The 27,367-nt window shown below is 52.7% G+C and overlaps 12 protein-coding genes and 1 non-coding gene across 13 annotated transcripts; 9 read left to right on the top strand and 4 right to left on the bottom strand.

Moving 5' to 3' along the window:
• Positions 1-118: 118 nt before the first annotated feature.
• On the top strand, positions 119-1,469 carry J4E84_009386 (uncharacterized protein; the record flags this gene model as incomplete). Its single annotated transcript, XM_049391949.1, has 4 exons — positions 119-320; positions 370-593; positions 642-1,049; positions 1,098-1,469. The coding sequence occupies 4 exons, from the start codon at positions 119-121 to the stop codon at positions 1,467-1,469; spliced, it is 1,206 nt and encodes a 401-aa protein (XP_049240350.1).
• Positions 1,470-2,182: 713 nt separating this feature from the next.
• On the top strand, positions 2,183-2,983 carry J4E84_009387 (uncharacterized protein; the record flags this gene model as incomplete). Its single annotated transcript, XM_049391950.1, has 5 exons — positions 2,183-2,203; positions 2,308-2,368; positions 2,421-2,488; positions 2,541-2,621; positions 2,672-2,983. The coding sequence occupies 5 exons, from the start codon at positions 2,183-2,185 to the stop codon at positions 2,981-2,983; spliced, it is 543 nt and encodes a 180-aa protein (XP_049240351.1).
• A 445-nt stretch (positions 2,984-3,428) lies between these two features.
• On the top strand, positions 3,429-5,135 carry J4E84_009388 (uncharacterized protein; the record flags this gene model as incomplete). Its single annotated transcript, XM_049391951.1, has 1 exon — positions 3,429-5,135. The coding sequence occupies one exon, from the start codon at positions 3,429-3,431 to the stop codon at positions 5,133-5,135; it is 1,707 nt and encodes a 568-aa protein (XP_049240352.1).
• Positions 5,136-9,253: 4,118 nt separating this feature from the next.
• Positions 9,254-10,171, bottom strand: J4E84_009389 (uncharacterized protein; the record flags this gene model as incomplete). The annotated part of the gene is made up of 1 exon (XM_049391952.1): positions 9,254-10,171. The coding sequence occupies one exon, from the start codon at positions 10,169-10,171 to the stop codon at positions 9,254-9,256; it is 918 nt and encodes a 305-aa protein (XP_049240353.1).
• Positions 10,172-10,965: 794 nt separating this feature from the next.
• J4E84_009390 (uncharacterized protein) lies at positions 10,966-11,828 on the bottom strand (the record flags this gene model as incomplete). Its single annotated transcript, XM_049391953.1, has 3 exons — positions 10,966-11,181; positions 11,237-11,550; positions 11,609-11,828. The coding sequence occupies 3 exons, from the start codon at positions 11,826-11,828 to the stop codon at positions 10,966-10,968; spliced, it is 750 nt and encodes a 249-aa protein (XP_049240354.1).
• Positions 11,829-13,329: 1,501 nt separating this feature from the next.
• On the top strand, positions 13,330-14,481 carry J4E84_009391 (uncharacterized protein; the record flags this gene model as incomplete). The annotated part of the gene is made up of 2 exons (XM_049391954.1): positions 13,330-13,552; positions 13,607-14,481. 2 exons carry the CDS (start codon positions 13,330-13,332, stop codon positions 14,479-14,481), a joined length of 1,098 nt encoding a protein of 365 aa, XP_049240355.1.
• A 276-nt stretch (positions 14,482-14,757) lies between these two features.
• On the top strand, positions 14,758-16,396 carry J4E84_009392 (uncharacterized protein; the record flags this gene model as incomplete). Its single annotated transcript, XM_049391955.1, has 3 exons — positions 14,758-15,471; positions 15,520-15,582; positions 15,629-16,396. 3 exons carry the CDS (start codon positions 14,758-14,760, stop codon positions 16,394-16,396), a joined length of 1,545 nt encoding a protein of 514 aa, XP_049240356.1.
• Positions 16,397-16,724: 328 nt separating this feature from the next.
• J4E84_009393 (uncharacterized protein) lies at positions 16,725-17,757 on the top strand (the record flags this gene model as incomplete). Its single annotated transcript, XM_049391956.1, has 3 exons — positions 16,725-17,045; positions 17,103-17,370; positions 17,438-17,757. 3 exons carry the CDS (start codon positions 16,725-16,727, stop codon positions 17,755-17,757), a joined length of 909 nt encoding a protein of 302 aa, XP_049240357.1.
• A 1,391-nt stretch (positions 17,758-19,148) lies between these two features.
• J4E84_009394 (uncharacterized protein) lies at positions 19,149-19,659 on the top strand (the record flags this gene model as incomplete). The annotated part of the gene is made up of 2 exons (XM_049391957.1): positions 19,149-19,326; positions 19,475-19,659. The coding sequence occupies 2 exons, from the start codon at positions 19,149-19,151 to the stop codon at positions 19,657-19,659; spliced, it is 363 nt and encodes a 120-aa protein (XP_049240358.1).
• Positions 19,660-20,480: 821 nt separating this feature from the next.
• MDM34 (ERMES complex subunit) lies at positions 20,481-22,286 on the top strand (the record flags this gene model as incomplete). Its single annotated transcript, XM_049391958.1, has 1 exon — positions 20,481-22,286. One exon carries the CDS (start codon positions 20,481-20,483, stop codon positions 22,284-22,286), a length of 1,806 nt encoding a protein of 601 aa, XP_049240359.1.
• Positions 22,287-22,695: 409 nt separating this feature from the next.
• J4E84_009396 (uncharacterized protein) lies at positions 22,696-23,118 on the bottom strand (the record flags this gene model as incomplete). Its single annotated transcript, XM_049391959.1, has 1 exon — positions 22,696-23,118. One exon carries the CDS (start codon positions 23,116-23,118, stop codon positions 22,696-22,698), a length of 423 nt encoding a protein of 140 aa, XP_049240360.1.
• Positions 23,119-24,246: 1,128 nt separating this feature from the next.
• Positions 24,247-24,344, bottom strand: J4E84_009397. The gene has a single exon. It is a non-coding gene; the product is annotated as a tRNA-Val (tRNA).
• Positions 24,345-24,848: 504 nt separating this feature from the next.
• On the top strand, positions 24,849-27,266 carry J4E84_009398 (uncharacterized protein; the record flags this gene model as incomplete). Its single annotated transcript, XM_049391960.1, has 2 exons — positions 24,849-24,982; positions 25,121-27,266. 2 exons carry the CDS (start codon positions 24,849-24,851, stop codon positions 27,264-27,266), a joined length of 2,280 nt encoding a protein of 759 aa, XP_049240361.1.
• Positions 27,267-27,367: the final 101 nt, after the last annotated feature.

Genomic DNA, 27,367 nt, shown 5'->3' on the forward strand with positions numbered 1-27,367 from the left:
CAGCAGCGCTAGCCCACTGCTACTGCAACCTTGCAACTTGCATTCCCAGCGCCGCAACCACCTCCTTTGACCTTCACTCAACACCTTTACCGTCCCTCGTTAGCCACCACCCGCAAATATGTCCGACGAGAAGATGAGATCCTCGGTCGAGGCCTCGCGCGACACAGCCCTGCCTGTGCTGCCGACCGTCAACCCAGATGCGCAGAAGCCATCCCCCGAGGCGCCATCTTTCCATCCTGCAGTATACATTGCAACATGGATCTCGCTCAGTTCCAGCACAATTGTCTTCAACAAGTACATCTTAGACACAGCCAAGTTCCGTACGTTCACTCTGCTCCGCCGCACCTCCGCATTCTAACACACCGGCAGACTACCCCATCTTCCTCACAACATGGCATTTGGTTTTCGCGACCGTCATGACCCAGATCCTCGCCCGCTTCACCACCGTCCTCGACTCCCGGAAAAAGGTGCCCATGACCGGACGCGTATACCTGCGAGCCATCGTCCCCATCGGTATCTTCTTCAGTATGAGCTTGATCTGCGGTAACCAGGCATATCTGTACCTGAGTGTGGCCTTCATCCAGATGCTGAAGGTATGTTATCCACGAATACGGACTTGTAGCAGCTACTGACCTCAGCAGGCTACTATGCCCGTCGCTGTCCTCATCACCACCTGGAGTCTCGGAGTTGCGCCTGTCAACCTCAAGACCCTCGGAAACGTCTCCTTCATCGTCATCGGTGTAGTCATTGCCTCGTTGGGAGAGATCAAGTTCGTCATGGTCGGTTTCCTCTTCCAGGCCGCTGGTATCGTCTTCGAGGCTGTCCGTCTGGTCATGGTTCAGCGCCTTCTCAGCGGTGCCGACTTCAAGATGGACCCGCTCGTGTCCCTCTACTACTACGCCCCTGCTTGCGCCTTCATCAACGGTGTCATTCTCATGTTCACTGAGCTTCCCAAGATGTCTATGGCTGACATCGACCGCGTTGGTCTGACCACTCTGCTGGCCAACGCATCCGTCGCTTTCTTGCTCAACGTCTCCGTCGTTTTCCTGGTACGTCCCTTCTACACACTCCACAAACATTCACTAACACATCTTCAGATTGGCAAGACCTCCTCGCTCGTCCTTACCCTCTCCGGTGTACTCAAGGACATCCTCCTCGTCTTTGCGTCCATGTTCCTTTTCAAGGACCCCGTCTCTCCTCTCCAGGCTTTCGGTTACGCCATCGCGCTTGGCGGTCTCGTCTACTACAAGCTCGGCGGAGAGAAGCTGAAGGAGTACCTCGGCCAGGGCAGCATGAAGTGGCAAGAGTTTGGCCACACCCGCCCCGTCCTTCGCAAGTTGATGGTCTTCGCCGCCGTCATTATTGGCATGTTCCTCGTCCTTGGCTCTCTCGGACCCCGCTACGCCCCCGACTCGACCAACCAGGTCTACAACGGCATCGGCAAGCTCATTGGCGACAAGGCTGTATGAAGAACTGGTTCCTTCTAAAATCGGTCTGGCCATTTTCTAGCTGGGAGTAGGCCTACTTGCAGTACGCTGGTCTACCTCGATTTCCCTTCCCCCTTGTCGTTTTATCTGTAGCTTGGAGCGGGCTTGGAGTGTACGGTGACCGGTGTTTATACGCATAGACGAGCAGGAGCTTTCATGCCGACGGAGCCTTCTTTGATGCTTTTTGTGGTTCGGTACGCGACTGGTGTCAATCGCATGTCAGGGAGCAATGACAGGAAATGATTAAGTAACACGTTTTTGGCACATAGATCTTGCAGGCATTCACAGAACTGCGAGCGAAAGTATATACTTGTAGCTATATAATTGGTAATGCCGTGGAGCATCCGATGCATTTCTTCTACTGCACTTGTGATGTATTTGAAAACGGACAACATGGGAAAACAACAATAAAGCAGATACGGCTTCTAGATTGAGATCGTATGTAGAATACGCTCATAGACGTGGACAAGAATTATCGATTGTGATGTTCTATGTTGTCGTGCTGTGATGCATGCGCGGTCGCTCCTGCCCAGTGGAGTTCTGGAGTTCTCGCTTCGCACGGGCCACACCACGCCAAGCTGCCCTTTCCTGCCAAATTCGAATCGCGAACTTCAGCTTCCTCCCTCAGTCGTTACTAACCCACAGCACAACACGCTCAAAATCAGTCAAGATGGGAATCGACCTCGACCGCCACCATGTTCGAGACGGGCACCGCAGTATGTGATCCCCCGTCGAGTCGGCGCAGCAATGCGCTGGCGACAGCTGTCTTTTAGACGCAACATGAAGCCTTCGAAGGAGAGAGATTGACGAGTATACAGAGGTCCCTAAGTCCACCAACCCCTACGTCAGGCTGTTGGTGCGCCTTTACAAGTTCCTGGCTCGTAAGTACTTCACCTGATGAATGCGCACATTGTTTGTGCTAACAGCGGACAGGCCGTACCGATGCCAACTTCAACAAGACCGTTCTGCGACGCCTCATGATGTCGAAGACCAACCGCCCCGTAAGACGACCGATCGCAAGCACAGGAGAACAACGTAGCTAACACAGCACAGCCGGTCTCCGTTTCCAAGATCGTTGCGAACGCCGCCAACAAGCACTCCGCCAAGGAGCACGCCGGCAAGACCGTCGTCGTTGTACGTCAAGCGATACCCGAAATGAAGATCAATGGCTAACATTCCGTCAGGTCGGCACCGTCACTGACGACAACCGCATGCTTGAGGTCCCCAAGCTCTCCGTTGCGGCTCTCCGCTTCACCGCCTCTGCCCGCGCCCGCATCGAGAAGGCCGGTGGTGAGTGCCTCACCATCGACGAGGTCGCTACCCGCTTCCCCACTGGATCCAACACCCTCCTCCTCCGTGGACCCAAGAACGCCCGTGAGGCCTTCAAGCATTTCGGCTTCGGTCCCCACTCCCACAAGAAGCCTTACGTCGAGAGCAAGGGCCGCAAGTTCGAGCGTGCCCGTGGACGCAGAAGGTCGCGTGGTTTCAAGGTTTAAGCGTGTGCTTACAGCACTCTTGGTTTCTCTGGGTTGGCGTGGTCATGGTCATGGGAATTCTTACGAGGCGCGCTTCATGACTGGCAAAGGCTCTTCGAAAGCCTGCAAAAAGATACTCAATGCTCAACATGAAATGAAAGCATACACATGGGCTCTCCCGAGCTCATGGTTAAATCATGAATAATCATCCCATCTATGCACGTGGATGTCTTCAAAACTGAGTTAGCGATCTAGTTATTCGCGAATTTCACATGCAGGATATTTTGCCCGCAACAGGTAGTATAGTACAGCGATGTTGAACGACGAAGTTTTTCGCGTGCTAAATTTTCTGCGGCTCCCCCACATTCAGCCACCCAGCGCTAGCCAATCTAAACCACCCGACGTAATGCCCCGACTAGTCACTGCATCACTTGAATGACTTGACATTGACAACAACTCTGGCAAAATGGTCGACAGTCGAAAAGTAGGAGTGCTAGGCGGCGGCCAACTGGGCCGTATGCTAATCGAGGCTGCCAACCGATTGAACGTTCAAGTCAATGTCCTGGACGTCGGGGCATCACCAGCAAAGCAGATATCAGCGCATGACGGCCATATCGAGGGATCTTTCAAGGATGCAGCGGCTGTAAAGAAACTCGCAGAATCATCCGATGTCGTCACTGTCGAGATCGAACATGTCGATACCCATATGCTCGAAGAGGTAGCGGGGCAGGTCGTTGTTGAACCCAGCTGGAAAACACTACGGACCATCAAAGACAAATACGCCCAAAAGCAGTACCTGAAAGAGCATGGAGTGGATGTCGCAGATAGCATTGATCTGGAAGGAAAGGGTGTTGCGGGGTTGAAGGAAGTAGGTTCATCATACGGCTATCCATTCATGCTCAAGAGCAAGACAGAGGCGTATGACGGCAAGGGCAACTTTGTGGTGAAGACGGAGGCGGACGTTGATGCAGCATTTGAGGCCTTAGGAAAGAGGCCGCTGTATGCGGAGCGCTGGGCGGACTTCAGGATGGAGCTCGCAGTCATGGTCGTCAAGACAAAGGACGGCGTGCTCACATTCCCCACTGTCGAGACTGTGCATGAGGACAGTATCTGCAAGCTCACATACGCACCACCCAGGAACGTAGCAGAGGAAACTGCACAACGAGCCCAGGAACTCGCAAAGAAAGCTATCGGCGCTTTCGAAGGCAAGGGTGTCTTTGGTGTTGAGATGTTCCTGCTTAAGGACGACAGCCTACTCATCAACGAGATTGCGCCTCGTCCACACAACTCGGGACATTACACGATCGAAGCCTGCCCCATCTCGCAATACGATGCGCATCTCCGAGCCATCCTTGACCTACCTATCTCCCAGTCTAGCCTCCGCCTCCGCGAGCCCTCCATCATGCTGAACATCCTTGGCGGCAAGACGCCAGACTCCCACGTTCAAGTCGCGAAGAGGGCTCTTGAGTCACCAAACGCATCAATTCACCTCTACGGTAAAGGCGATGCACGCCCCGGCCGCAAAATGGGCCACATCACCATCACAGCCCCTACACTCGCAGCCGCTGAACGCGAGATCCAGCCCCTCGTCGACTTCGTGGACGCTCAAAAAGGCAAGACTGTCGAGTCACGAAGCGTAGAAAGCTCCAAAGAAGAGCCTCTCGTCGCCGTGATCATGGGCTCAGACTCCGATCTCCCCGTCCTCCGCGCCGGCCTTGAGATCCTGACTAAGCTGCAAATCCCTTTCACCACGCGCATCACTAGCGCCCACCGAACCCCCGACTGGCTCCGCGAGTTCTCCAAAACCGCTTCTCAGACGTCTCTTAGGGTCATCATCGGCGCTGCGGGTGGCGCTGCCCATCTACCCGGTATGTGTGCGTCGTGGACCACACTTCCCGTTATCGGTCTCCCTGTAAAGGCGAGTGTAATGGATGGCTGGGACAGTCTTGTTAGCATGACTCAGATGCCGCGTGGCGAACCTGTTGCGACGGTTGGTATCAATAACTCGACGAATGCTGCGCTGCTTGCTGTGCGTATTCTTGGTGCGGAGGATAAGACGATCCGCGAGAGGTTGAGGGTTTGGATGGAAGGGAATGAGAAGGAGGTTATGCGCAAGGATAAGGCGCTTTTGGAGGATGGGTGGGAGGCTTATCTTAAGGGTATGGGAAAATAGATGGTGTTAGGAAGGTGGTGGGCTGAGGGGTTGAGGGAGCCTGTGCTATGCTTGTGAACACTGGCTGATGGGATATGCACGGAGTAGAATACCTCTTTCTGGTCGAGGAAATTTCATTTCCCTCTATCGATGTCTTGAATGCAATGGAAATGCGATGCTAAGGAATTTTTTTGATATCGACACTCACTGTTGTGATGATGATGATCATCATCATCATCACTGTTCACCCCAGCCTCAACAGCAGCCTCTTCTCCGCACAACACATGAGAGCAACCCTGACTCGTTTTGGTACCATGCGCTCCCCGCTGGCTCTGTCGTAAGAACATGACCAGTTCCAACATGCTCTCCTCACACGAAGACATTTCCTCATACGCTGTGCCATTTGAACACATCAGAAACATCTGCATGTCTTTTAGAACACACCGCGAGCCCACATTCATGGGCAGTGGAGGCGCCGTTTTTGTAGAATGACTCTGGAATATGTGGATAAGAGAAGAAAGAAGAGTAGCAAGCGCAGATTTTATAGCTGAGGCGAGGGGAGTGACAACACATCGATTTGCGGATCCATTCTTTTGGACAGCTTCTCTTCCTCTCCACATGACGGTTCTGGCTTTTCTATTTTGAGAGTAACTATCGAAAGAGCAGATGCGAAGGGGGAACGACATGCCATGTGGAGGAACCACTTTCAGAGTACAAAGCTTCGGTATCTTACCTGGTCAGACATGATCTGTCCGCTGGGCGTTTTTGGAAGTAGGATAGAACACATGAACATCCTGGAGGTACTCAAGGTGCGAAAGGACGGGGAGACGAGAAGACCCATGGGGCGTTTGAATCCATGTTTTGGAAAAGGGAGTGAGAACTGTGGTGTGTTGAAAGAAGAAGGCAGAGAGGCAGCTTTATATGCGCCCTGAGTCGTCCGGAGGGCGCACTCATCGCGTGGTCTCCGTCATATTTTGAACAAGGAAGCACAGTCTTTCCATGTCCTGCTGCTTCAGCACTTTTTGAATGCCGCCGTATATTTTTAAAATCGGTACATGAGGTTTCTAATTCCGTGGCTAGAGAAGCGGGGAGACAACAGGCGCATATGCTGCTAGTCGATGCTTTTGAAAAAGGGAAGACGCGGACATAGAACATCCGTAATGTCGTTTTGAAGAATCGTTTACAAGTTTGATATGATAGAAGGGAGGCAGAGGTTGCAGACTACAGATATTTATATACGTCTCTTTCTATGCGGACGTAGACATGTCGTACTTTAGTAGGCTTTTCATGTCGCGATTTTTGCTCCCATTCGGCAACATCTCCATCATCAGTCATCGTCGCTTCTTTGGATGTTTTATAGCCGCGAGTTTGGGGCGAAACGCGGCATGTTTTGTATCGAGTAAACTCTTCTTTTCGAGAGGCTTAGAAGGAGGGATTCGCATGAACCGATGAGCAGTACGATTTTTATGACACAATTACATGTAATGATATTTTGGCCGTTTTGGAGATAGGAGGAGAAGGAAGAGAGGAAACTCGCATAACTCGTTGACAACGTCATTTTGGAAAAATGCTGGAGGAAGGTGCTGAGTAAGAAGTAAGATAAGGTGGAGAAGTGGCAGTTTATATACCTCCATTGAAAGCACTGCACAGACGTCTGTGGAGAGCGAGTCTCGCTTTTATACCCCTCATCGATTTTTGACGTTGGGTTTTCAAAGACTTTCTGGTGAGACTGATGATGTGCGATGTGCGAGCTTTAAAAACGTCAATTCCAAGTGTTGAACCTTCGAGGACTCAAAGGTCAGTGTAGATAGTCCGATCTTCCAGACAGCTCTTCATGGCGCTTACCCTCCTCTTAACAGCCATACTATATCGAGATCATAGCTTCCTCTATACTCGCAAATGGTTCGTTCCATCCGGAGTCGCCAGTCCAGTTCTCTCACCCGTTGCTCCGCTATTCCGCGCACATATGTCCGCACGATCTCGAGTCGCTTTAAGCCAAGGAGCCCACTGAACCAAGTCCCTTTGCCGCCTGAAAGGGCACTTAACAAAGCATCCATCTCATAATCGCGTAGTTGAATTGTTCGAACTGCAAGCATTTGTGCGGATGTGCGAAACATATACGCTTCGGGATTCAGCATTGAGCCCTTTAATACAAAGGTGTTGAGTTGGTACACTAAGGTAGCTGTCTCGTTGTAGATCTGGCGGCAGGTCTCGGGGAGGTGTAGCGCTGATTTGAGTGGCATGTAGCTTGTTCGTTCCTTGGGGTCCGCGTAGGTGTATGCCCATCCATGTGATCCAGGAAATTCGGGCGAGGAGTTGGCGCGCAAGTGCAGGGCGATGTAGGGATTGCTTAACGTGTACTGTGGAGATAGAGAGGCGATGTCAGAGAATATCACAAACAGATTGTGTGTGTCCAGGTCTTACCTCCCATATCTGGTTCCGGAGTTCGCCGGGGAGTTGTAAAAGGCGAGAGGTTGTCGCATTGCGAGCCGCACTATTTGCGTCAGTAATGTGGCAAAGCTTAGACGGGAGAGATACCGACATTGCGGTGATGTGTTCAGACATGTGAGATACGTCCAAGAGCCCATTTGGTAAGATCACTGCCACGTTGCTGTTGTTTTGCTGCTGCGACATTGACGCAGAATTATCGGGTTCTGGAGTATGTTTCATGTTGAAGCGTTGGAGCGCGATAGAGGTTGATTGCAGTTATGTCGATAGAGCTATGTGATAGAGTGGATAAGCTGAGCGGTACACAAAACTTGATTTGGTAGAAGGGCGCTTATTTCGCCTGCCTGTCTTGTCTGTGCGCTATCGGTGCTTGGGGTGACTGTTTCTCTTTCATTGAAATGCTCCAGTAGTGACTCTTGCTCGATCCTGTATTCATTACATTGTAGCTACCATGTGCCCATGACAGAGCCTCTTCTTCCAGGCCCTGTGAAATTGTGGCCTTCGGAGCCTCATGTGACGTTAAGAATTGACGTAGCGAGCTCGAGTACCGAAGCTCATAAGCATAGCTATCATTTGCAGCTATCGCAAGCGCCAGCTGCTCCATGGATCATTTCCAACTGAAAGTCAGCCAAGGTCGGCCCTCTCGCTCCCGTATCCGCTGCTCCAGTAGCCTACGGTAAAACTCGGCTCCTTTCATTGTGCGGGTTTCCTCGTCCTCTGGATCAAGGTGGTCGAAATCGTGCAAGCCGTCCGCAGTGCGGGGAGCGAGTTCCAGGTGTACCAGACGTGGGAACGATTCAGTGAGATAACCACTTTTAGAATGGGGTACTTGATTGAAGATTCGACCATCGATGGAGGTTCGATATCTTAATCTGAAGTGCCACAAGCCTGCGTTGGATATACGGAGGGATTGAATGTTTCGTAGATACGCGTGATCGGAGACCCATCGAGCCTGGTAAAATTGAGGAATCTTGAAAGTTGTGAGGGCGAAGATCAGCAACCGGGTCTCCGCGTGGATCTGCCTCGAGGTCGCTGGTAGGCGGAGGGCAACATCTTTTGCGGGGGTGCCATCATCGTTCAACGGGATCCCATGGTGCTTGGAATGTGCTCCGCTCCTGCGAATGCGATATCTGATTTTTACATAGGCGCAACTCATGGAGTATTCCCAGATCTGGATTCGGAGTTCGGCTGGTAAGCGTAGTAGAGGTGAAACGGATGCGTTGCGTTGTGAGCTGTTCAGTTAGTAATGCCCAACTGCAGTGAGTTGATATCTTACATGGCTAGCTTGTCTTCCGGCACCGGCATCGGGACAGGCTCTCCATCGCCTTGATGCAAAGAAGACGATTGGTTCTCTGACTGCACGCGCATCTGGTTTTTGTTGGTCACGTGCATCGTCATTCCGTGGCTATGTGTTCGCGAGCGGTTAGGTAGCCTTCAGGAGTCGTTGTCGCGTAATGGGGAAGCTGCGATATTGCGAATTTGTAGATGTAGAGCTCTAGCAGGTGTTTGCCGTTGGTTTCTAGAGAGTTTTCGGTACATAAGCTGAGTGGTATAGGGAAATCGGCAAGCTTAAATCGTGTGCTAGCTCCAAAGGTGTACTTTGGTTGAGAGATCCGAGGTTTTGCCCGGAACCAACCGAAGCTGAGGCTTACAATCAAAACGCTTCGGGGTAGGTGTATATGTGTGATGCTCTAGGTCTCTTGTCCGGGAGTCGCCTCTTTGTCGTTCTCTTCCCTAGACTTCGCCTCTGTACTTCCCTCTTCCTCTGCATCCTCGTCACTCTTCTTCAAATAAACCACCATTCCGTTCAGCGCATTCCCATGCTTTTCAAACTCTCTTAGCGCCACCTTTCCCCTGCCTTTTATCCACTTCTTGCCCACCTCATTGCACTCCTCCAATCGCTCTTTCTTCTCCTTCGTTTGCGCATACACACTGTAGTCGTCCAGAATTTCGTTGCCAACATACAGCACCGGGTCTTTCGATTTGAGGAAAGTTGGTAGAAGAAGGAACCAATCCACGAAGGGCGAGTAAACGAAGGAGCAAGACGTAATGCGAGCCTGAAGATCGGAGTCAAGGACCGTGATAGAGAGGTGCGATAGAAATTCGATGTCGAGGGTTGTGAATGCTGGGTCTTGGGCGAAACATTGTATCTTAACGTCCTTGTTTTCGTCTTTGACTATCTTATAATCAGTTCGGGTACGTGCAACAGATAGAGACGATGACATACGTCGCCCGAATATATCAACAAACAGTACAAGCTGCCAGAGACTCCTCCACCGATGCGCCCAGTCTCGACTGAAACTGCCGATGCCAATGCATACCGCTTCTTCGACACCCCATTTGCCATGGGCGCTCCTCTTCTCCACAATCTCTTTGACTTGCTTCGCAAGCAGCGTATCTTCCCACCGCTCTTGAAGCAGGCGGAAATCGTCCAATAATTTTTCTGCCGTCAAACCCTCTACTATCCTCGTAGGCAAGGACCCAGCATCTGCCTCCTTCTTCCCTTTCCCATCAAGCGAAATACTCGCCAAGCCATGGGTAATGACAGTCCACCCATCCTCACTCTGCACCTCCTTCCTCTTAACGCGGCCTCTTCCCTTCTTACTCATATCTCCCCAATACACACCTTTCTTTACTCGGTCTTGGCGAAAAGAAATTCAAGCGCATACTCCCTCCACCTCAAGCGCGACGAAACCCCACAATGACGCACACTGCACAAAAAAGGTACACCGATCGTCGCGTCGTCGACTTAAGGTGCGGCTTGCATGGGCGCGTAAGTAAGGCGTGGCCAAAGTATCGAGGGCGAGGCGATGACGGGAAGGGACCACCTGGGCGCGTAGAAAATCATCGTGAGAGGCCAGGGTCTGGTTGGGTTTTAGTGGGGAAAGGGAGGCTCGGAACGGGATTTCCGAGGCGGAATGGCGGCGACCTTGGCTGTGGCCCGCAAACTACGGTAAAGATCGTTTGGGAACTGTGCCTCTCTTGATTAGGGGTCTGCTATCTGACTTGTACGTAGTTCAAGCCATCGGTCCACGTTAGGGTTGCGCATGCGAATCAGGCCTCCTGCTGACGGCTTATATACACAGGCTATTCTTTGTTGCAGTCGGTATAAGCATGACAGCATATAGCTTACAAGTGAGCGACTAGTGGAAATGCAAGTGTTGCGATTATGGATGGGATTGCATGTGTAGCTTCTGTACATCATACCGCACAGTAAAGTGTTATGTGCCCCTAAGAAAGACCGTCATAGCTGCTGAACAGCTGGTCCACCAACCACCCAGATCAAACCACCGCGTACGCTCCAAATCGAGATCGTCGCTTCAAAAGAGACCGGATATCTTTCGCGCCAAAACTCCTTGCCCAGAAAAAGACTATATTCGCAGATAAAAGTCAGGTTCGTACACTAGACAACCCATGTAATCCACGACGCTGCTGCAAGCATTGCCGGCACTATGATTGATGCATAGGTGTTGACGACCATGTTGTGTGGCGCTGGCGATGATGTTGTCGAGTATACGATTTGGAAGCCAATGTGGTCGTCGACGTTTGTTGTGTTAACGCAGTTTGAGCTGTTGACTTCGGGAACATCCTCTGGTTCGGCGAAAGTGATGTCGGCACACTATTGGAATCTATTAGCAACTATGCGGCTGTCATGTTCAGGCGCTTGCACTCACGTTGTAAAGAGCAGCGCCGTGTTGCGCAAGCTCAATAATCTGGATAGTCGCATTGTCTCCAACCTGGGGTGTATAGTTGGCAGGTAATGGAACTTGCGGTAGACAGAAAGAACCGGGGTATTCCTGGTTTGTAGGTCCTGTGATCTGGAAGACTGGCACCATGGTGTGCGAGTAATTCAGCGGTTCGTTGCCGTAACCCATGTTGACGTAGAACATGGCGAGCGAGTGGCCTGGGAACCATCCGGGTTGGATTGCGACGGCGCCGCCGTTGACCGGCCACTTTGTACGATTTTGCGACATTGGCATGCCACCACCTAGAAGTTCATGTTAGTTATCTTCTCCTGCGCGGAATACCCAATCGGGAAAACGTACATGGGTACATCCATTGCATGCCGTATGGAAATCCATATGTGCCGGTGTCTTCGTGGTAGTTGATACCAATCGAGCCATCAGGGATCGATGGGTCTGTGTCAGACTTGGTTCCGTTCGTGTGGATGTTGTTTCCTCTCCATCCTGGGTAGACGATAACGGTATGTGCAGTAGCGAGCGACCAGGTAGCGGCGATGAAAACGAGCTCGGTAAAACGAAACATTTTGGCGGTGCGATGTGGAAAGCAAAGACTGTTGCGTAGCGGAAGTCCTTGTCTTAACGATTCAGTGACCCGTCAGCTTGGGGTACACGATTTGATGGTAGTCGACGCAGAACGGGCAGCGTGCGGTGGCGGGGGGCATCAGCACTTATGGATTACGGGACTTGGCCTCGAGGGCCTCGTGCAACCATGGCATTGCTCGCCAAAGAGACGCTTCAGGCGAATGAACAGAGCAAAACGGGCCCGCCAGCATGGCCAGCCTTTGCATGTCAGCCCTCGAAGCATTGAGTAGGCAGCGAATAGGCACGTCGCTAGCATATTGAATCTACAGGGGCCAGCGACCACTGAGCTTCGCGTATGCAGGTCTTGTCGGGCGGGAGGGAAAGCCTCTGTCGGCGGAGCGAATAGCGTCCGAGGTGGCCATGCGCATGGCGCCTCTGATTTGCAGAGGCGTGTGATGACTTTGCAGAGTCTCGGCAGTCCGGCCAGGCACCTCTAAGCGCCCAACTACTCCAGAGTCCACATGCCCACCAGCAGACAGCGAGGAAGGTTTCCGGATCTGAAAATGCCCTCATCCGCGCGACTCGGCCGTGATAGTGTGACCAAGGCGTGATGCAGAATCTTGAAACGCCGCAGCTACACCGCGTAGGCGACGTCTGTGTTCGTGGGAGAAGAATGCTGAAAGACGCAGACAATCGCGCGCACCGTCAGCTAGCCGCCACTGGCCCCCAACGAACGGCGATCAACGCCCTCGCCGCAATATAATCCCCAGCCGTCAACATGCGCATGTTTCTATCCTTATATCGCTGCATGAGGGCTGCAGTGCGACAGCTGGGGAAGGCCGAGTGTCGGCGATGCTGATTGGGAGCTTGTTTCGCCGCCCCTGGTCATTGGAAGTGTCCACTGCGCCGGGACGAACGAAGCCTCCATTCGCAATAACCAATTGCTTGAAAAGGCATTCCTTCTGGGCCCGCGTCGTGCCGAGTGCACCAGCACACCATCCGCGCAGTGCCATCTTTCCTGCGGTTCGCTGCTAGTGCCTGTCTGTACGGCGCGAGGTACCGCATTCGTACTCCCCTTGCTTGAGTCAAAGGAACATCTTTGCGCACTGGGGTTAGCAGCGAACAAGCATCGCTTTAGCCAAGCGCCATGAGATAGTCGATCGTGTTGGACGCAGGGTGCACGGGTTCGTTGATTCTGGCGTCCGGGATAACGTTTGCGTGAGGTACGACCGCTGTTGATGCCAGGTGTGGTGCCATGAGCGCCTTCCTTGAGCACGGAGAGACCATGGCCACCTTCCTGCGATGAGGCTTCCTGCCCCATCACTCAGATCGTGCCTTCCAACATCGCAGGGGTAAACAGTGTCCACTTTACAGGCCCTTTCTGGCTCTGCTTGTCACCAACCGTTCTGCATCGATATTCTTCGATGACCGCGGCGTTCATCGAACATTATTACTCAGTTCGATCTTAACTTCGGTCAACACCCGACACCCGAGCTACTGACATGTTGTCGCTCGTCCCAGCGCGGAAGAGAAAGGAAGCCCATAACGCGATACAACTATCTCGTGATAAAGGCAAGGTCCGCGTCATCGAGCGATCAGCAGAAGGGTACTCCAGCGGCTCCACGAAGAATCTACAGGGTCGCAACAGCACCCCTGCTAGCCGTACCTTTACTACACTTCGTCGCGGAAGCATCAGGATCTTCTCAATCTTCCGCAATGGCAAGAGTTGTTACCCTTTTCTGCCTGGTACCTCTTAGCTTCTACTCACAGTACTAACAGGTTCCGCTCCAAGCTCCGGCGAGGCTACCTTTGGTAGCACTGGGTCAACGGTCAACAAACCAGCAGACGTACCACGTGCCGATAACATCAACTCCTACTCCAACTCTCCTTTACAATGCCCTGTCGTTCCCGATATACCTATGATTCTACCAGCTCTCTCCCTAGATCCTGACTCTTCATCTTTACTCCAACTCACAAACGCTGCCGTCTTCGATGGCGAATCAGAACCTATACCAAGAACTCGCACTCCACCTCCTACACCCATGGCAACAAGCTGGTCGACGCCAAGTCTCTCGCAGCAACTCACGACCAAGCTCTCCAACGCCCTGATGAACAATGATACGGTAGTGCGTCGACGGAAGCTAAGCTCTAGGCCAGTCGTTCGAACGGACCATTTCAAGCATCCAAGCGATGACCAGCGAACTACCACCTCACCCAAGAGCCCCATGTCAGAGGTCCCTTCTCTTCCATCAAGCGTCCTAAGCCCCTCGAGCAGCGTCGCACCCTTGAGCCAGTCCACTGCACCGACATCGCTGGTCTCATCAGGTGCACTACTGTCTGCTGAGACCACTTATCGAACCCAGAACGGTCGCCATGTAACCGACAATCAACCCGCGCTCTATTGCGAGGCGACCCCAGAGCGTTTACCTTCACGATTCCTTGTCTTCCCACGTCAAGACGCACCACGACTGTGTGAGCCTTCCATTGCGACTATCGAGAATGCAGCGGCGGCAAAGATCTTCTTCGAGTCACACTTCAACCAGCTTCTCGGTACCAAGATCACGCCACGATCTATGCGTCGCCGCCAAATGGAGCGGAAGGTATTTACCATGGCCATCCCGAATGAGCAACGTCACTCCAAAAGGCGAGAATAGTATCTTGCAGAGACACATCATCTGCGTCAAACCCGTGTCATGAAGTCGAATACCCTAGCGCGTCAGACAATGAAAGGAGTGCACATTTCCAATTACGACATCGTAAGAGTCCTCGGGAAAGGTAGCTTTGGTGTTGTTCGTCTCGTTCGCGAGAAGAGCGACAATTGCGGAAGTCTACGGGGAAGCAGCTGCAGTATGGGATATCTCGATGGCTCATTGACGCCAAAAACTGATAGGCCTTCCCCGACAATCCGCAGACAAAAGCAAGTCTTCGCCATGAAGGTCATCAGAAAGTCGGATATGCTTCGCAATAGCCAAGAGGGACATTTGCGAGCAGAGAGAGACTTTCTAGTCGCGTCGGAGAATGCGCGATGGGTAGTTCCCCTCATCTCTGCTTTCCAGGACAACAACAACCTCTATCTCGTCATGGAATACATGATGGGCGGCGACTTCCTAGGCTTACTCCTTCGCGAAGACATCCTCGATGAGAACGTTGCAAAATGGTATCTTGCGGAGATGATATTGTGCATCGAGGAGGCACACAAGATGAACTGGATCCATCGCGATGTCAAGCCCGACAACTTCCTCATCACTTCGTCTGGTCATCTCAAGATCTCGGACTTTGGCCTAGCCTTTGATGGGCACTGGGCTCACAACCAGACGTACTACAATGAGCAACGATACGGTCTACTCCGCGACTTGGATCTACATGTCAAAGGCGACGCACAAGACGTTGAAGAAGACAAGGATCGATCTGACGCTCGCAAGACCATGAATCTCGTCAATGGGAGCGCAGCGGCCCGCGGACGTTACCATACCAGACAAGACTCAACGCATGGACCTATCATCGACTGGTTGAACCGAGAGCAGAGGCGTGAATTCGCCAAGAGTGTTGTTGGGACGAGCCAATATATGGCACCAGAGGTCATACGAGGCGAAAGCTACGACGGTCGCTGTGACTGGTGGAGCATTGGTATTATATTATACGAGGTATGTGGCCATGAATGGTTGTACGCGTTTTCACTGACGATCTCGTAGTGCCTATACGGTTGCACGCCCTTCTTCTGCGACAACCGTCAAGCTACAAAGATGCGCATACTCGTAGGTTTGGCTATGACACGCCGCGTTCTGGTGCTAACTCGCGCAGGATCATAGGAGGTGGCTGCGATTCCCATCTGACCAGCGTTATGCTCGTCCCAACATCGACCGCGTACCACTCATGCCAGTCTCACGCAACGCAATCGACCTCATGATGCGACTGCTCGAGGACAGACAAGACCGACTCTCAGCTAAGCGATACCGTGAGAACGACTGGGCCCTCCGCGACAAAGCTGTTGGTGCGCGCCGCAATCGTAACGTCAACACCACCGGTCACATTGTTTACCCCAACGATGCCGAAGACATCAAGTCGCACCCGTTCTTCCGCAACATTCAGTGGTCACAACTGCATCTGACTCGTCCACCATTCGTACCACGCGTTCACGGCGGTCAGCCAATCACCAAATACTTCGACGATGAGGCCGAGATCATGAGTGCGTCTGATCATCTCGACTCTTCGAGCTACGAAGCTCTCGGAGGGCAGGCAGACCCTGCAGTAGAAGGACAAGTTGGTGGGAATGATGCTATATCCCCGGTCCAGCCGACTGCCCAGCATGATGGTGCAGCTACGCCCGCTCAAGAAGGGTTCGCTAAGTCATTGCGGGACATGAAGAGACGCAAAAGGGAAAAGAAACGACCGCGCGACAAGCTTCTTCGAGATCCAGATGTCAGCCAAACTGTTCTGGAGATCAGGAAGAAAGGTGCTTTCGTGGGTTACACTTATCGCAGGCCTAGATTCTCGTTGTTAGACTTGGAGGACAAGATCGCTGCGAGACCTCACATCACACGCGGTGGGATAGTTGCTGCGAGTGCTTAGTGCTGTAGGTTCTTTGTGCTCTCTGCGGAGTGTAGGGTTTCTTCGGAATGGATTGTTGAGTTCTTGAGCCCATCGGGATGCGCATGGTCCTGTAATTGCTGTTCGATTATCACTAGAAGATGTAATCTCTCTCACCTCGACCGCCATCTCAGTCTCCCACCTCAGCGGTCAGCATCGCATTGCAGATACTACTAGCGCCGTCTTGAGTATATGTGAGATCTATATCATGCCCGTCTTTCTCAGTAACAAACCTTCCTACACCACACTTTCCGTCTCGACCTCGTCACACAAGGCTTACAATCAAGTAAAAGCGATACATCCCCTCAACATGATGCTCTCCAAAGCCATTCTGCTATGCTTTACCGTACTCACTAGCATCACCGTCGGTACTGCCCCCGCAAGAGACCCCAACGACACGATGCCAGTTTTTCTCAACCACAAAGGCAAGCCCATACCCGTCGACAAGCCCACTCTCAACCCTCCGGTCTTGGACATAAGCGAGTACCTGGTCAAACAGCTCAAGCACCAGACAGTAAACGAGCTCAAGATGTGGAACGACAGCAAGATCAACTACGCGTGCAAGAAGATCTTCGCTAAAGAAGGCTACAAAGTCGAAGACATTGAGATGTTCGAGGTTGAGTACGAAGATGTGAGTTTGAACTTATGTCTGCTGTTGTTAAATGACGGCGTGCTAATCAGTCGGTAGTGCTATGAGAAACCATGGGTCATGTGTCGCCACAAAGACGCTTGGTACCAGCCCGACCTCATGAACTTCTACATCGGCCTGATTCCCGTCAACATGCGTAGATTCAACCGCCACTTCATCGCGCTGCCAGCCGACGACAAAGGTGGTCGAGATACGTACAACGACTACGACACCATTGTCTGGAAAGGGCAAGCCAGCCTACACAATATCATCGCCGAGTCCGCAAGGTCAATGGGCCAGTACGTAGGCGGAGGTTTTGGAATCTGGAGTAAGTTACCTCGCACTCACCATCAACCCTCTTTTTGCCGCTGCTAACCACGTCTCACTCCCTCTAGGTTCCGGTACTCTCATGTGGTCCGATCAGACGTGGTCCGACCTCGTCGAAAATAACGCCACAGCGGTGATGAACCCTACGTCTCAGATTTCCCTCGAAGAGGCATTTGCTCAGACTATGGTGTTTGCCCTCGCGGAGTTTTCGGGCATACCTTTGGCTTCTTTCATCCCCGAGTATGAGAAGATTCGGCAGGTGGTATTCACTTTGTGGGAGAGCTTCATGTGGGTCTTGACTGCCAATGACCAAGTATTTTGTCAGGAGAGGATTTTGGAGGATAGTCCGGCGGGTTTGCCGGGGCAGCTACCGGATATTGAGGTCTAGATTGGCATGTCTGATGGATCTGGCGGTAGCTAGGGAATGGTTGAGTCGGCTTCACATATGGGTCAAGTCAAGGGTCGGCTTGGAAGCAAATCGGGTTCTTCGTGTCTTTGGTGAAGGCATGAACATCTATCCAAATACACCCAATCAAAATTAAAAACTATCCCGTCTCCCTCTCTTCCACCACCTCCTCTCACCCGTCCCACCAGCCCCACGTCCGGAATTCCTCCACATATTCTTCAGATGCCGGCCGTATATCGCATACAACACACTGGCTATAACACAAATCGCAATCACGCCCGTAGAAACACCCAGGCCGATTGATGCTGGTACGCTAAGACCGCGATCGGGCTCTGCTGTAATTGAAGGTAGTGCGGTGGGTGAAGAGGGAGTTGCATCAGACGAAGACGAAAAGAGAGTTGTCTGTAGACTGGAAGATGGGTCTGGAGGGGGCGTTGTAACAGTAGAGGTAGTGGGAATCACTGAAGATGACTTGTCATCTCCAGCCTCAGTAGTTGATGTTGTCGTTCCCGCGTGAATCGTCGAGGGTACTATAGTGGCAGGATCCGGTCTCGTGACTATGGGAAAAGTCTCCAGATCAGTTGGGGTAGTGGGTGTCGCGTTCACGGTAGTCACAATAGTAGGTGCGTCCATGGTAGTCACGATAGTAGTTGCGGGACCCATCGATATGATTATCGGGGGGTCGCCACCAGTTTTCGTGGATGCCGACATTGTCGCCGGGATAGCTTGTCAGTGTCGTGATGAGCCTAGATAGTCGAGGGGCTATGTGAGAGGGTATGATGGGGGTGAAGTGCGGTGACATGGTGGAGGATTGCGGGAGAGTAGCAGCGACAGAGTACCTAGGTAGTTAGGTGCTTGCTTGGGAAACGGGATGCGACATATCGTTTGCTTGGTGGTGTGACGGATGAGTGTGCTGGCGTGGAGTTGTTGGGATCGCGTGGTGGCGGGTTGTTTGCTTGATCGATATAGGACTGGAATTCTTCTATGGATCAAAGAACGAGAAAGATTCCTGGAGTTCATGAAGCATCATAGGTATGTATATCTTGATGGGAGCTGAATGTATCGCGAAGTTTACCTAGATAAGAGCCATGGACACATGGGTGGCAGCTGATATGTGTAATTACCCCCTTGCGCATTTGTAAAATCTAAAATCTCACATCGTTCACAACCCGCACATCAGCTAATTGGTCGTAGTAGTTCTTCTGTTTGCATCGGCATGTTGTTGCGCAGGCAGTGTAGCGAGCTCGGTATTGAAGTTCCGACGAACACCGAACTCGGACGTCACCCTACAATATCCGGACTCACTCAACGACCGTTTGTTTCAAGACTTTCCTTTTGCATATACCCCACAGCTGCAATAACGGAACTACATCATGTCAGCCTCGGACGACCTCACGGACCTTGCGACCCCGCCAGCGTGCATTGCAGACTTTTGTCTGATCCCCCTGGGCACCCCCACAGCATCGGTATCCAAGGAAGTCGCGGAAGTGCAGCGGCTCCTCAAGAAAAGCGGCTTGGATTATTCGATGCATTCCGCGGGGACAACAGTTGGTATGTGCCTGCACACACCCCACCTTCTGAATTCTGTACGCTCTCGCGTGCGAGCCAACCCTCTTCTCGGCCGGTATGCGGGCCTGGTGGCTTGGAAGGTGGAGGGGTATATGGAACATTCTTGAATGTGCATGCTAATTATGGTTAGAGGGCTCGTGGGACGACGTTATGCGGGTCATAGGGCAATGCCATGCGATGCTGCATCAGAATGGGATTGTGAGGATTCAGAGCGATATTCGTGTGGGGAGCAGGACCGACAAGAAGCAAGGATTCAAGGACAAGGTGGACGCTGTGGAGAAGCTGCTCAAGGAGGATCAAGGCGCAGCGTTGTAATGGGCCGAGTATCAGGATGCGCGTGACTGAAGGAATGTGTGTGTTGTCTCAGTTCCAAGGTCGCCAGGTCATCCACGTGTACCAACCACCTGCGATAACGACGGATGCATGAAAACAAATTTCACGACTACAGATGATGTACCCGCGCACGGCGGATCTGCCTGCCAAAGCTCGGATGGTGATTCAAACAATCGGCCGCTGCTATTATTGGGCAATTTCCTACTCGACGGCGTGGAGCTGCTGGGGTAGCTGGGCTATAGCGAAGATGGGGAAATTAGTACCTGACAGGCCAAACGGCAGCGATGGAAGCATATTGTGTTGACATGTGGCTAGACGTAGGGCTTTTTGAAACTTGTCGATCAAGGTGGCAGTGGTGGCAGCGAATCACTCGCAGCGGGATGCTATTCTGTAACGTAGACGTGCATACAACGGCTCCAGGCTCTTCACCGCCAGTCGCGATGTTCAGGTAGACTAAACCGGATGCGAGGGGCGGGTGCTGTCTGCGCACGGCCGACGAGCGGTTGTGTAAAAAGTTGGCGGCATCATCCTTGACGTCGGTACCTTTCACCCGGAAAATCCCCTCGAGTGCCGCATGTGCTCCCACGCTCTCTCCACCACGACACGCCCATCTATACCTGCCCACACCGCCCGCAATATTCACTGCCCGCCCGTCACCCCGCCCGTCCCGTCCGAAACACGCCCACCCCCCAAAATTGGCCTCGTGTGATCGCATGGCGAATGCACGCGACAGCAGCATCATCTGCCAATCCCCAGCACCCGCGCGGTAACCACGTCGACGCTCCACGCATCAACCACCCACCATGGCCTTCAACTTCAACTGGTCGCCGCTGATAGCCGACACGTCGAGGGCGCGCGACATGCTGACGACGGCCCTCAACAAGTCGCCCAAGCCGCCGATTATCGTCGACGACATCATCGTCACCGAGCTCAATCTCGGCACCACCCCGCCCGAGCTCGAGATACTGGAGATTGGAGACTTGGCTGAGGACCGGTTCAGGGGCATCTTCAAGATGTCGTATGCGGGCGACGCGTTTCTGACGCTCAAAACAAAGGTCCAGGCAAATCCGCTCAAGACGTATCTCTCCAACAAGCCAGACTTTGCGTCACCGCAGCCGCTGGCAGCGTCATCGGGCTTGACTATACCGTTGCAAATTACACTGTCCAACATCCGACTGTCTGGTTTCGTCATCTTGGTCTTCTCCAAACAAAAGGGCTTGACGCTGGTCTTCAGGAACGACCCTCTGGACTCGCTCAAGGTCTCGTCGACGTTTGACTCCATCCCCTTTGTGCGCGACTACCTGCAAAAGGAGATTGAGGGCCAATTGCGTGTCTTGTTCATGGAAGATTTGCCAGCTATCATTCACAGGTTGTCACTCCGCATGCTGTCGCCCGAGTACCAGGAAATCGAAACAGAAGAGCGGCTAGAGAGCGCCAACGATACCACCGCAGCCATCGATCCCCTCGCATCGCCACCACAAGACGCTGTCGATGCGTTCGGCAACCCACTAGACGAGGCCCAGATCTCGGCCTTGTCGCTCGACTCTGGCGAGATACACGCCTCTTTCTCCCAGAAGAACATCCTTCGCCTAGCCGCCCTCTCCGAATCGCAACGAACCCTTTCCCTCTTCACACCTGGCATTCGCGATGCCGTCTTCCGAGCGTGGGCAGGTCACCCAGACAGGCCCGAGTCTGGTGCTGCGACACCCGCACTCACACAAGGCAGTTTGTCAAGGATACAGTCGACGTTTGGCAGTCTCAAGTCTGGCGCTTCGTCAGTCGCGTCTGGCAGCACAGGCAACGAGACGCTGAGCTCCCGACCCACCATGGCGTCGGCATACTCGACATCGGCGGGGCTCAGTCTTGGCTCAAGTCGCTCTCGCACTGGCGGCATGCGGAAACGGAAGAAGCGTGTTGTTGATCTACGTAAAAAGGACGGCGTCGACTCTGGCGTCTCAACAGGCGCCAACACGCCTTTGCCCAGCGCATACGCCTCCGAGACATCGAGCGTCATACCAGAGGAAAGAGAGGCAGAGGAAGAACTCGCTACCCCACCAACGAGCCCCGCACAACCTGGCATGCGCTTTGAGAGTAGACGTGGCAGTCTGGACATTGGTACGCCAAAACGAATACCCGAAGAACCTCCTGCTTTTGGCCCTCTTCTCGCCCCTGCGCCAGTCCTCTCAGAGTCATCGAAGCATGGCAAATCGAAGCAAAAGACCCCACCAGCCGCTCACCTCGAAGACCCATTCATATCCCACACCTCTTCCAGACGTCCGCCGCTGTCGCGCAACAAGCTACGCCAAGCACAGCAATCCACCTCGCCGCTCCTCCGCTCCCTGTCTTTTGACAAAGTTTCATCGCTCTCAGCCCTCTGCTCGCCACCGCGTACTTCTTCCCCACCGAACGCTGACGTCATGGCCAGCTCCGGCGGCATCCTCGAACAAGCATGGATGACGAAGATGGCGCAGGAGATTGCTCGCAAGGTCCAAGAAGAAAAGGACCGATCGTCTCGGCGACCATCACATACCCGGACGAAGACAGCACCCACAGGAGGCTTTTGGCAGAGCGACGATGAGATCGAGGCACCGCCCGCTTACGTTGCGTAAGCAATGATGAAGTTATGAGCCATGAAGATTTTCACGACGTACCGTCTTCGTACATATTAGTTCTTGCATGTTATTTTTGTCCATCACTTGTTGTTTCTTTTGTCTATTCAACTGCTTGTTAGCATTGGCGTATCAGGATTGGGAAAAGCTCGTTGCCGTTGGATCAACTTGAGTATATAACTTAGGGGGTTAGTGGGGCTCTAAACATAATGAGCGGTGCATAGAAGAGCGTGGAGACGAAGAGGGCAAGCGCGATATAGTATCGTCGCTTTTACATATCAGACTACTAATCTCATTACCGAAGGCGATGTGAGCGTCGCTAAGAAGAGTATATATCAAATCACTCTCATCTTCACAAAGGCATATTCGGTGTACTTGACATCTTTTCCATTATTCTATTTCACAATCTTCAAGGACCTGGCACAGGAATAGCACCAATCTGCACCATCAATCCAAAGATATCAGGCTGACCCAACTCCTCCACAATCTTCCCATCCTCAAACCGGTAAATGTTGAGCGCTGTCATGCAAATGCTCTTTCCTGTAGGAGCAACGCCCATAAAGGGTCCATTGTGCGTACCGCGTGTTTCGAAGCGACATACGATTTTGTCGCCCTCGGCAATGGTTTCTTTGATCGTCCATTGGATGTCAGGGAAGGCGCTGCGCATCATGCCCAGGATTTGGAGGTAGCCGTCAAGACCTTGGAGAGGAGGGCCGCCGAAGGGGACGTGGAAGGTCGCGTTAGGTGAGATGACTTCTTTTCCGATGGCGACGTCGCCGCTGTTTATGAACTCCGTAAAGCGGGTCAGGTGGGGGAGGAGGGCGGAGGACATTGTCTGTGAGGTGAGTGATTAGAATTGGTGGGTGCTGAGAGAGTGTGGGATGGGGTTCGTTACGTTGTTTGGAGTTGGTGTAGGTTCCTTGCTGGATGGAAATGTTTCTTTTTGCGGACAGAAAGACGATGTAGATTGCAACTACGATCTTAGGGTAGAATTGATAACCTCGAAATTGATGTTGTAGTGATGAGATATGAGTAACGATCGCGAGCAGCTACGTCTTTATATCACACCTGTTCTACTGTAGTAACCATCCGACAGAAAGCTGAATAATCGCCACTAGACTGCCTTACCAAATCACACGTCTGTATCGCCTATTCATCACTTAGTGAGTTACCGTCGGTTACTACCGGTTGATTTCGAAAGCTATGGGTCCTAATCGTGGAAGGTTCCAAGATTATCCTTAGAGCGTCACCTACGCCGCTATAGGGCCGACGACGGTCTAGCGTGGTAAAGATCGAGGCAAAAATCGCATGTACTGATACGTGTCTTGGTGATATATGACGAGGCCTGAGTCGTGTTGCTGTAGTAGACGGTCGTTGCGGTATTGTACGTAGCACGCGACTTGGTGCGTAGACACGACTGTGATATTTATCAAACAGTAGACAGCTACCTACGCGCATGTGAAAATGCGATAACCAGAACAGTAGCGGCTATATAACTGGAGCCTGCCAATCTGAGCAAGATCGGTGCCTTGCATGTGTCGTTCCGATGTTGTGCCTTTCGGATGATGTGTCTTCGGATGGTGTACCACCGGATGATGTACAAAATGAAAAGAAGGGAATACTGATGTGCGAAACGCAAGGAAGGAGACAATGATTCACATAGAAACCAGACGTCAAATTCACTGCGAAAGGGCAACCGTTCTTTCACGTTTGACAGGTCTCCAATGTCCGGAAAGACTAGCGCAAAGACCGAGACTACAGGATATAGTTTGAGGCAGTACCAACTTGCATCCTACAGTAAACTCAGAATAACGATGTTCCCGCTATTAGCTACAGATGGGCAAAAAGTCTGCTAACTCACAACGTCCCAACTACAGGAGCTTAGATTGGCAAAAAAGAATGACACGAAGGCCTCAAGTGTTTTGTTCCCAAAACGTATTTCTCAAAAGCCCGGAGGCGATGACTCATCGGAGGTTTGAACTCCGGACCTTCAGTGTACTAACGGGCTTTTGAGGGCCTTTGTTAGACTGACGTGATAACCAACTACACCAACGAGCCTTGCTTGATGAACTTTGGCCACAAAGACCAAAATATATACCAAGTCAAAAAATGCACTTTTGCGTGGTCTGAATTTTACAAGACGCCACGACGAGGATGAAGAAGTGGTTTTCGATCTTTGGGCCGGAGAGCTAAGCGTTCTACGGTCAAAGTGGGGAATTACATGTCACTGAGCAGACGTGGTTGGGTCAGGGGCCGGCGGTGCGCGATCACGAATCTACCTTTACCCGGGCGGACAAGAACACCAAACGCTAACATTACCATGGTAATCACTACGTTTCCAGTGCAGCTGGATCTTGAAGATCAGCCAACCGTATCCAACCCTTGCCACGATCCGCAAACCATGGGATGACCTTGAGAACAGAAAAGCCCATGTCCGCTCACGACTTCGGCCCGATACCAGCAATAACCGATGCCAGCGTTGCCGTCCCCGCGTTTTGTTAAGGTGCCCACAATTCCCGACAGCTTCAAACACCGACACGACGCATTGCTTCGAGATGAGGCATGGAAGCAAATGCCCCACAACAGCCTGCTGGCGCGCAGGCGGCCACCAACCCGGATGAGGACGAAGCTTCGAAGATCAAGAGGACGCAGATTGCGTGTTTGAACTGCAGGAAGAGGAAGAGTCGGTGTTTGCTGTAAGTGGCTGAGGTTTCTTGTTCGTTTGCGCGTCGGCGATTTGGAGCTTGCTTGGATTGAAGTTTGCACGTGGACTGCTTGTGTCGCGACGCCGGATGCGCTTGCACATCGTATGTAAATCTAACGTGGCGTTGCAGAGACTCCAACAACTCGATACCATGCCTCCGATGCAAGCGCGACAACCTCGAATGCGTACTAGGCGGCAGCAACCGCGGCGGAAGACGCGAGCGCAAGAAGAAACGCGTCGATGAATCGCAGTCGCAATCTGAATCGCTACCACAACAACCGCTCCCATCGCTGGCGAATACCGCACCCGAAGGAAGCTTTCACACGCTGGGGAATCTCGGAACAACATGGTCGCAAGACCCAGGCGTACAGCCTTTCGGCGAAGAGCTCCAAGCATCACGCTCTGGCTCTTCGAATACCGATGAACTGCCCTTTTCAAATCTGCAGAATCCGTCGGATGCGCTGGGCATACTCGCGAGGGTTGCTGGGGAGTCGAGCTCAAATGACGAGATCAACGGGACGGGTAGGAACAACAGCATAGGACATGCGCGAGGGTCATCTCTCAGCATGCCGGCGCCGCTGTCCTTCTCATATCCGTTACTAGATCGAGGAATACTCACCGTGCATTCTCTATGCCAGCTGCTCGTACGCTTCCAACAGCAGTACCATCCTTACTATCCCCTCGCGCCAGCGCACGCCTTCGAAACATCGCGCCTATCCGACATGGTGAACAACGAGAAGCACCTCCTCACAGCCATCCTCCTCATCGCTTCCAAAGACCTCGTCGACGAACCGCACATCTACGAAGCCTGTTCCGAACACATGAAGAGCCTTGTCTCGACGCTGGCCGCGGGAGGCGATGCTGGCATCGAAGCAGTAGAAGCTCTGCTTCTGCTCGCTGAGTGGGCGCCGTATACGCAACGTGGCTCTGGCAAGGTCGGAAAGGGTGAAGAAGATAAAGAGAGCTGGATGCATGTTGGTCTTGCGTTGAGGATCGCGTACTTCCTTGCTCTCGATCGGTACTCGTTCCGCTTTGTGGATCAGGGCAAGGATCCGGACCATCATCGCAAGCGCCTCATTTGGACGGCGGCATATGTGTCTGACCGCCATATCAGCATCAGAATCGGGAAGGCGTTCTGGTCGCGTGGACCTGGACCGCTGACAACGCTGCGAAGAGAGGACTACCCATCGTTGATTCCCAAGAGCCCGAACGAAGAGGACCATGCTTCTATCTTCCAAGCGAATCTTGAACTCACGCAGCTCTTCAGCAATGTCCATGATACCTTGTATTCAAACCCCAGCTCAAGCTTCCGATCGCAGATGAGCGGCAGCTACATCAAATTCATCGACGATTTTCGGTCAGCGATATACGGGTGGAAGAGCGTCTGGGGCACTTTGACATGTTCCCCACCGCTCAAAGCATGTCTACTCATGTCATACGACTACCTTCGTCTCTACACCAACGCCTTCGCCTTCCAAGCCACCGTCCTGCGCGCACTCCCCTCCTCGTCCACATCCACCGACCCCGTAGTCGGCACCCCAGCCACCATGGCAAACGGCCGCATGCAAGTCCCCCAGCGCGTCTTCGTCAATAACGTCGGCGCAGTAGGCGACGCGCGCTTCATCTACGAAGGCCTCGACGCCGCAAAAGCCATCCTGACGACTGTGAACAACTTTGTCGATCCAGAGCGCTCCTTACGGTTTATGCCGTTGAGATACTACCTCTACCTCGTCTACGCGGGCGTCTTCCTCTACCGCGCCCGCTGCACCGGCGTCATAAGCGCAGACGAAGACCGCGCCATCCGCGCCATGATCAACGAAACCGTCGCCCGTCTCGAGCGCAGCGCCGTAGGAGCCGGCGCTGGCATCCAGCACCCCGGCTCCCGCTACTCACAACTCCTCAAGCTCCTCTGGGCAAAAGTACCAAAGAAAGACAAGGCAAGTCGCTCGTCGTTCCGCCATCCAGGCACGCACATTGCCAGCAATCCGGTTGACCAGAATGGGTTCCCTCAACATCCTATTGTGGGAGCGAGTCCGCAGGCGAGTAGTAACGGGACGGGGGAGAGTCCGGCGCTTACGGAGCAGATGGGCGATTTTGGGTGGACGGATTTGGGCGCTGTTAATGAGTTTGCGGTGGGTGGGGGTGGGGGGAATGCGCCGGCGGATGATGCGGCGTTGTGGAATGGATTCCTGCCGTTGGATATGGGGTGGAATGCTCAGGGGCTGGGGTTTGAGGGTATGGGGTTTGATTCTAATGAGCTGGGGATGTTGTTCTAGATGAGGTGTTATAATCGTTGGAAGGCGAATGACTGTGTATCATGAAGCATAGGTGCATGTGAGAAACAGCAAATCCTATCTTGTTAGATTGTTCAAAACCT

This window comes from Alternaria hordeiaustralica (assembly GCF_023758085.1).
Source record: "Alternaria hordeiaustralica strain BMP 2776 chromosome Unknown scaffold_28, whole genome shotgun sequence".
NCBI classification, from domain to species: Eukaryota; Fungi; Ascomycota; class Dothideomycetes; order Pleosporales; family Pleosporaceae; genus Alternaria; species Alternaria hordeiaustralica.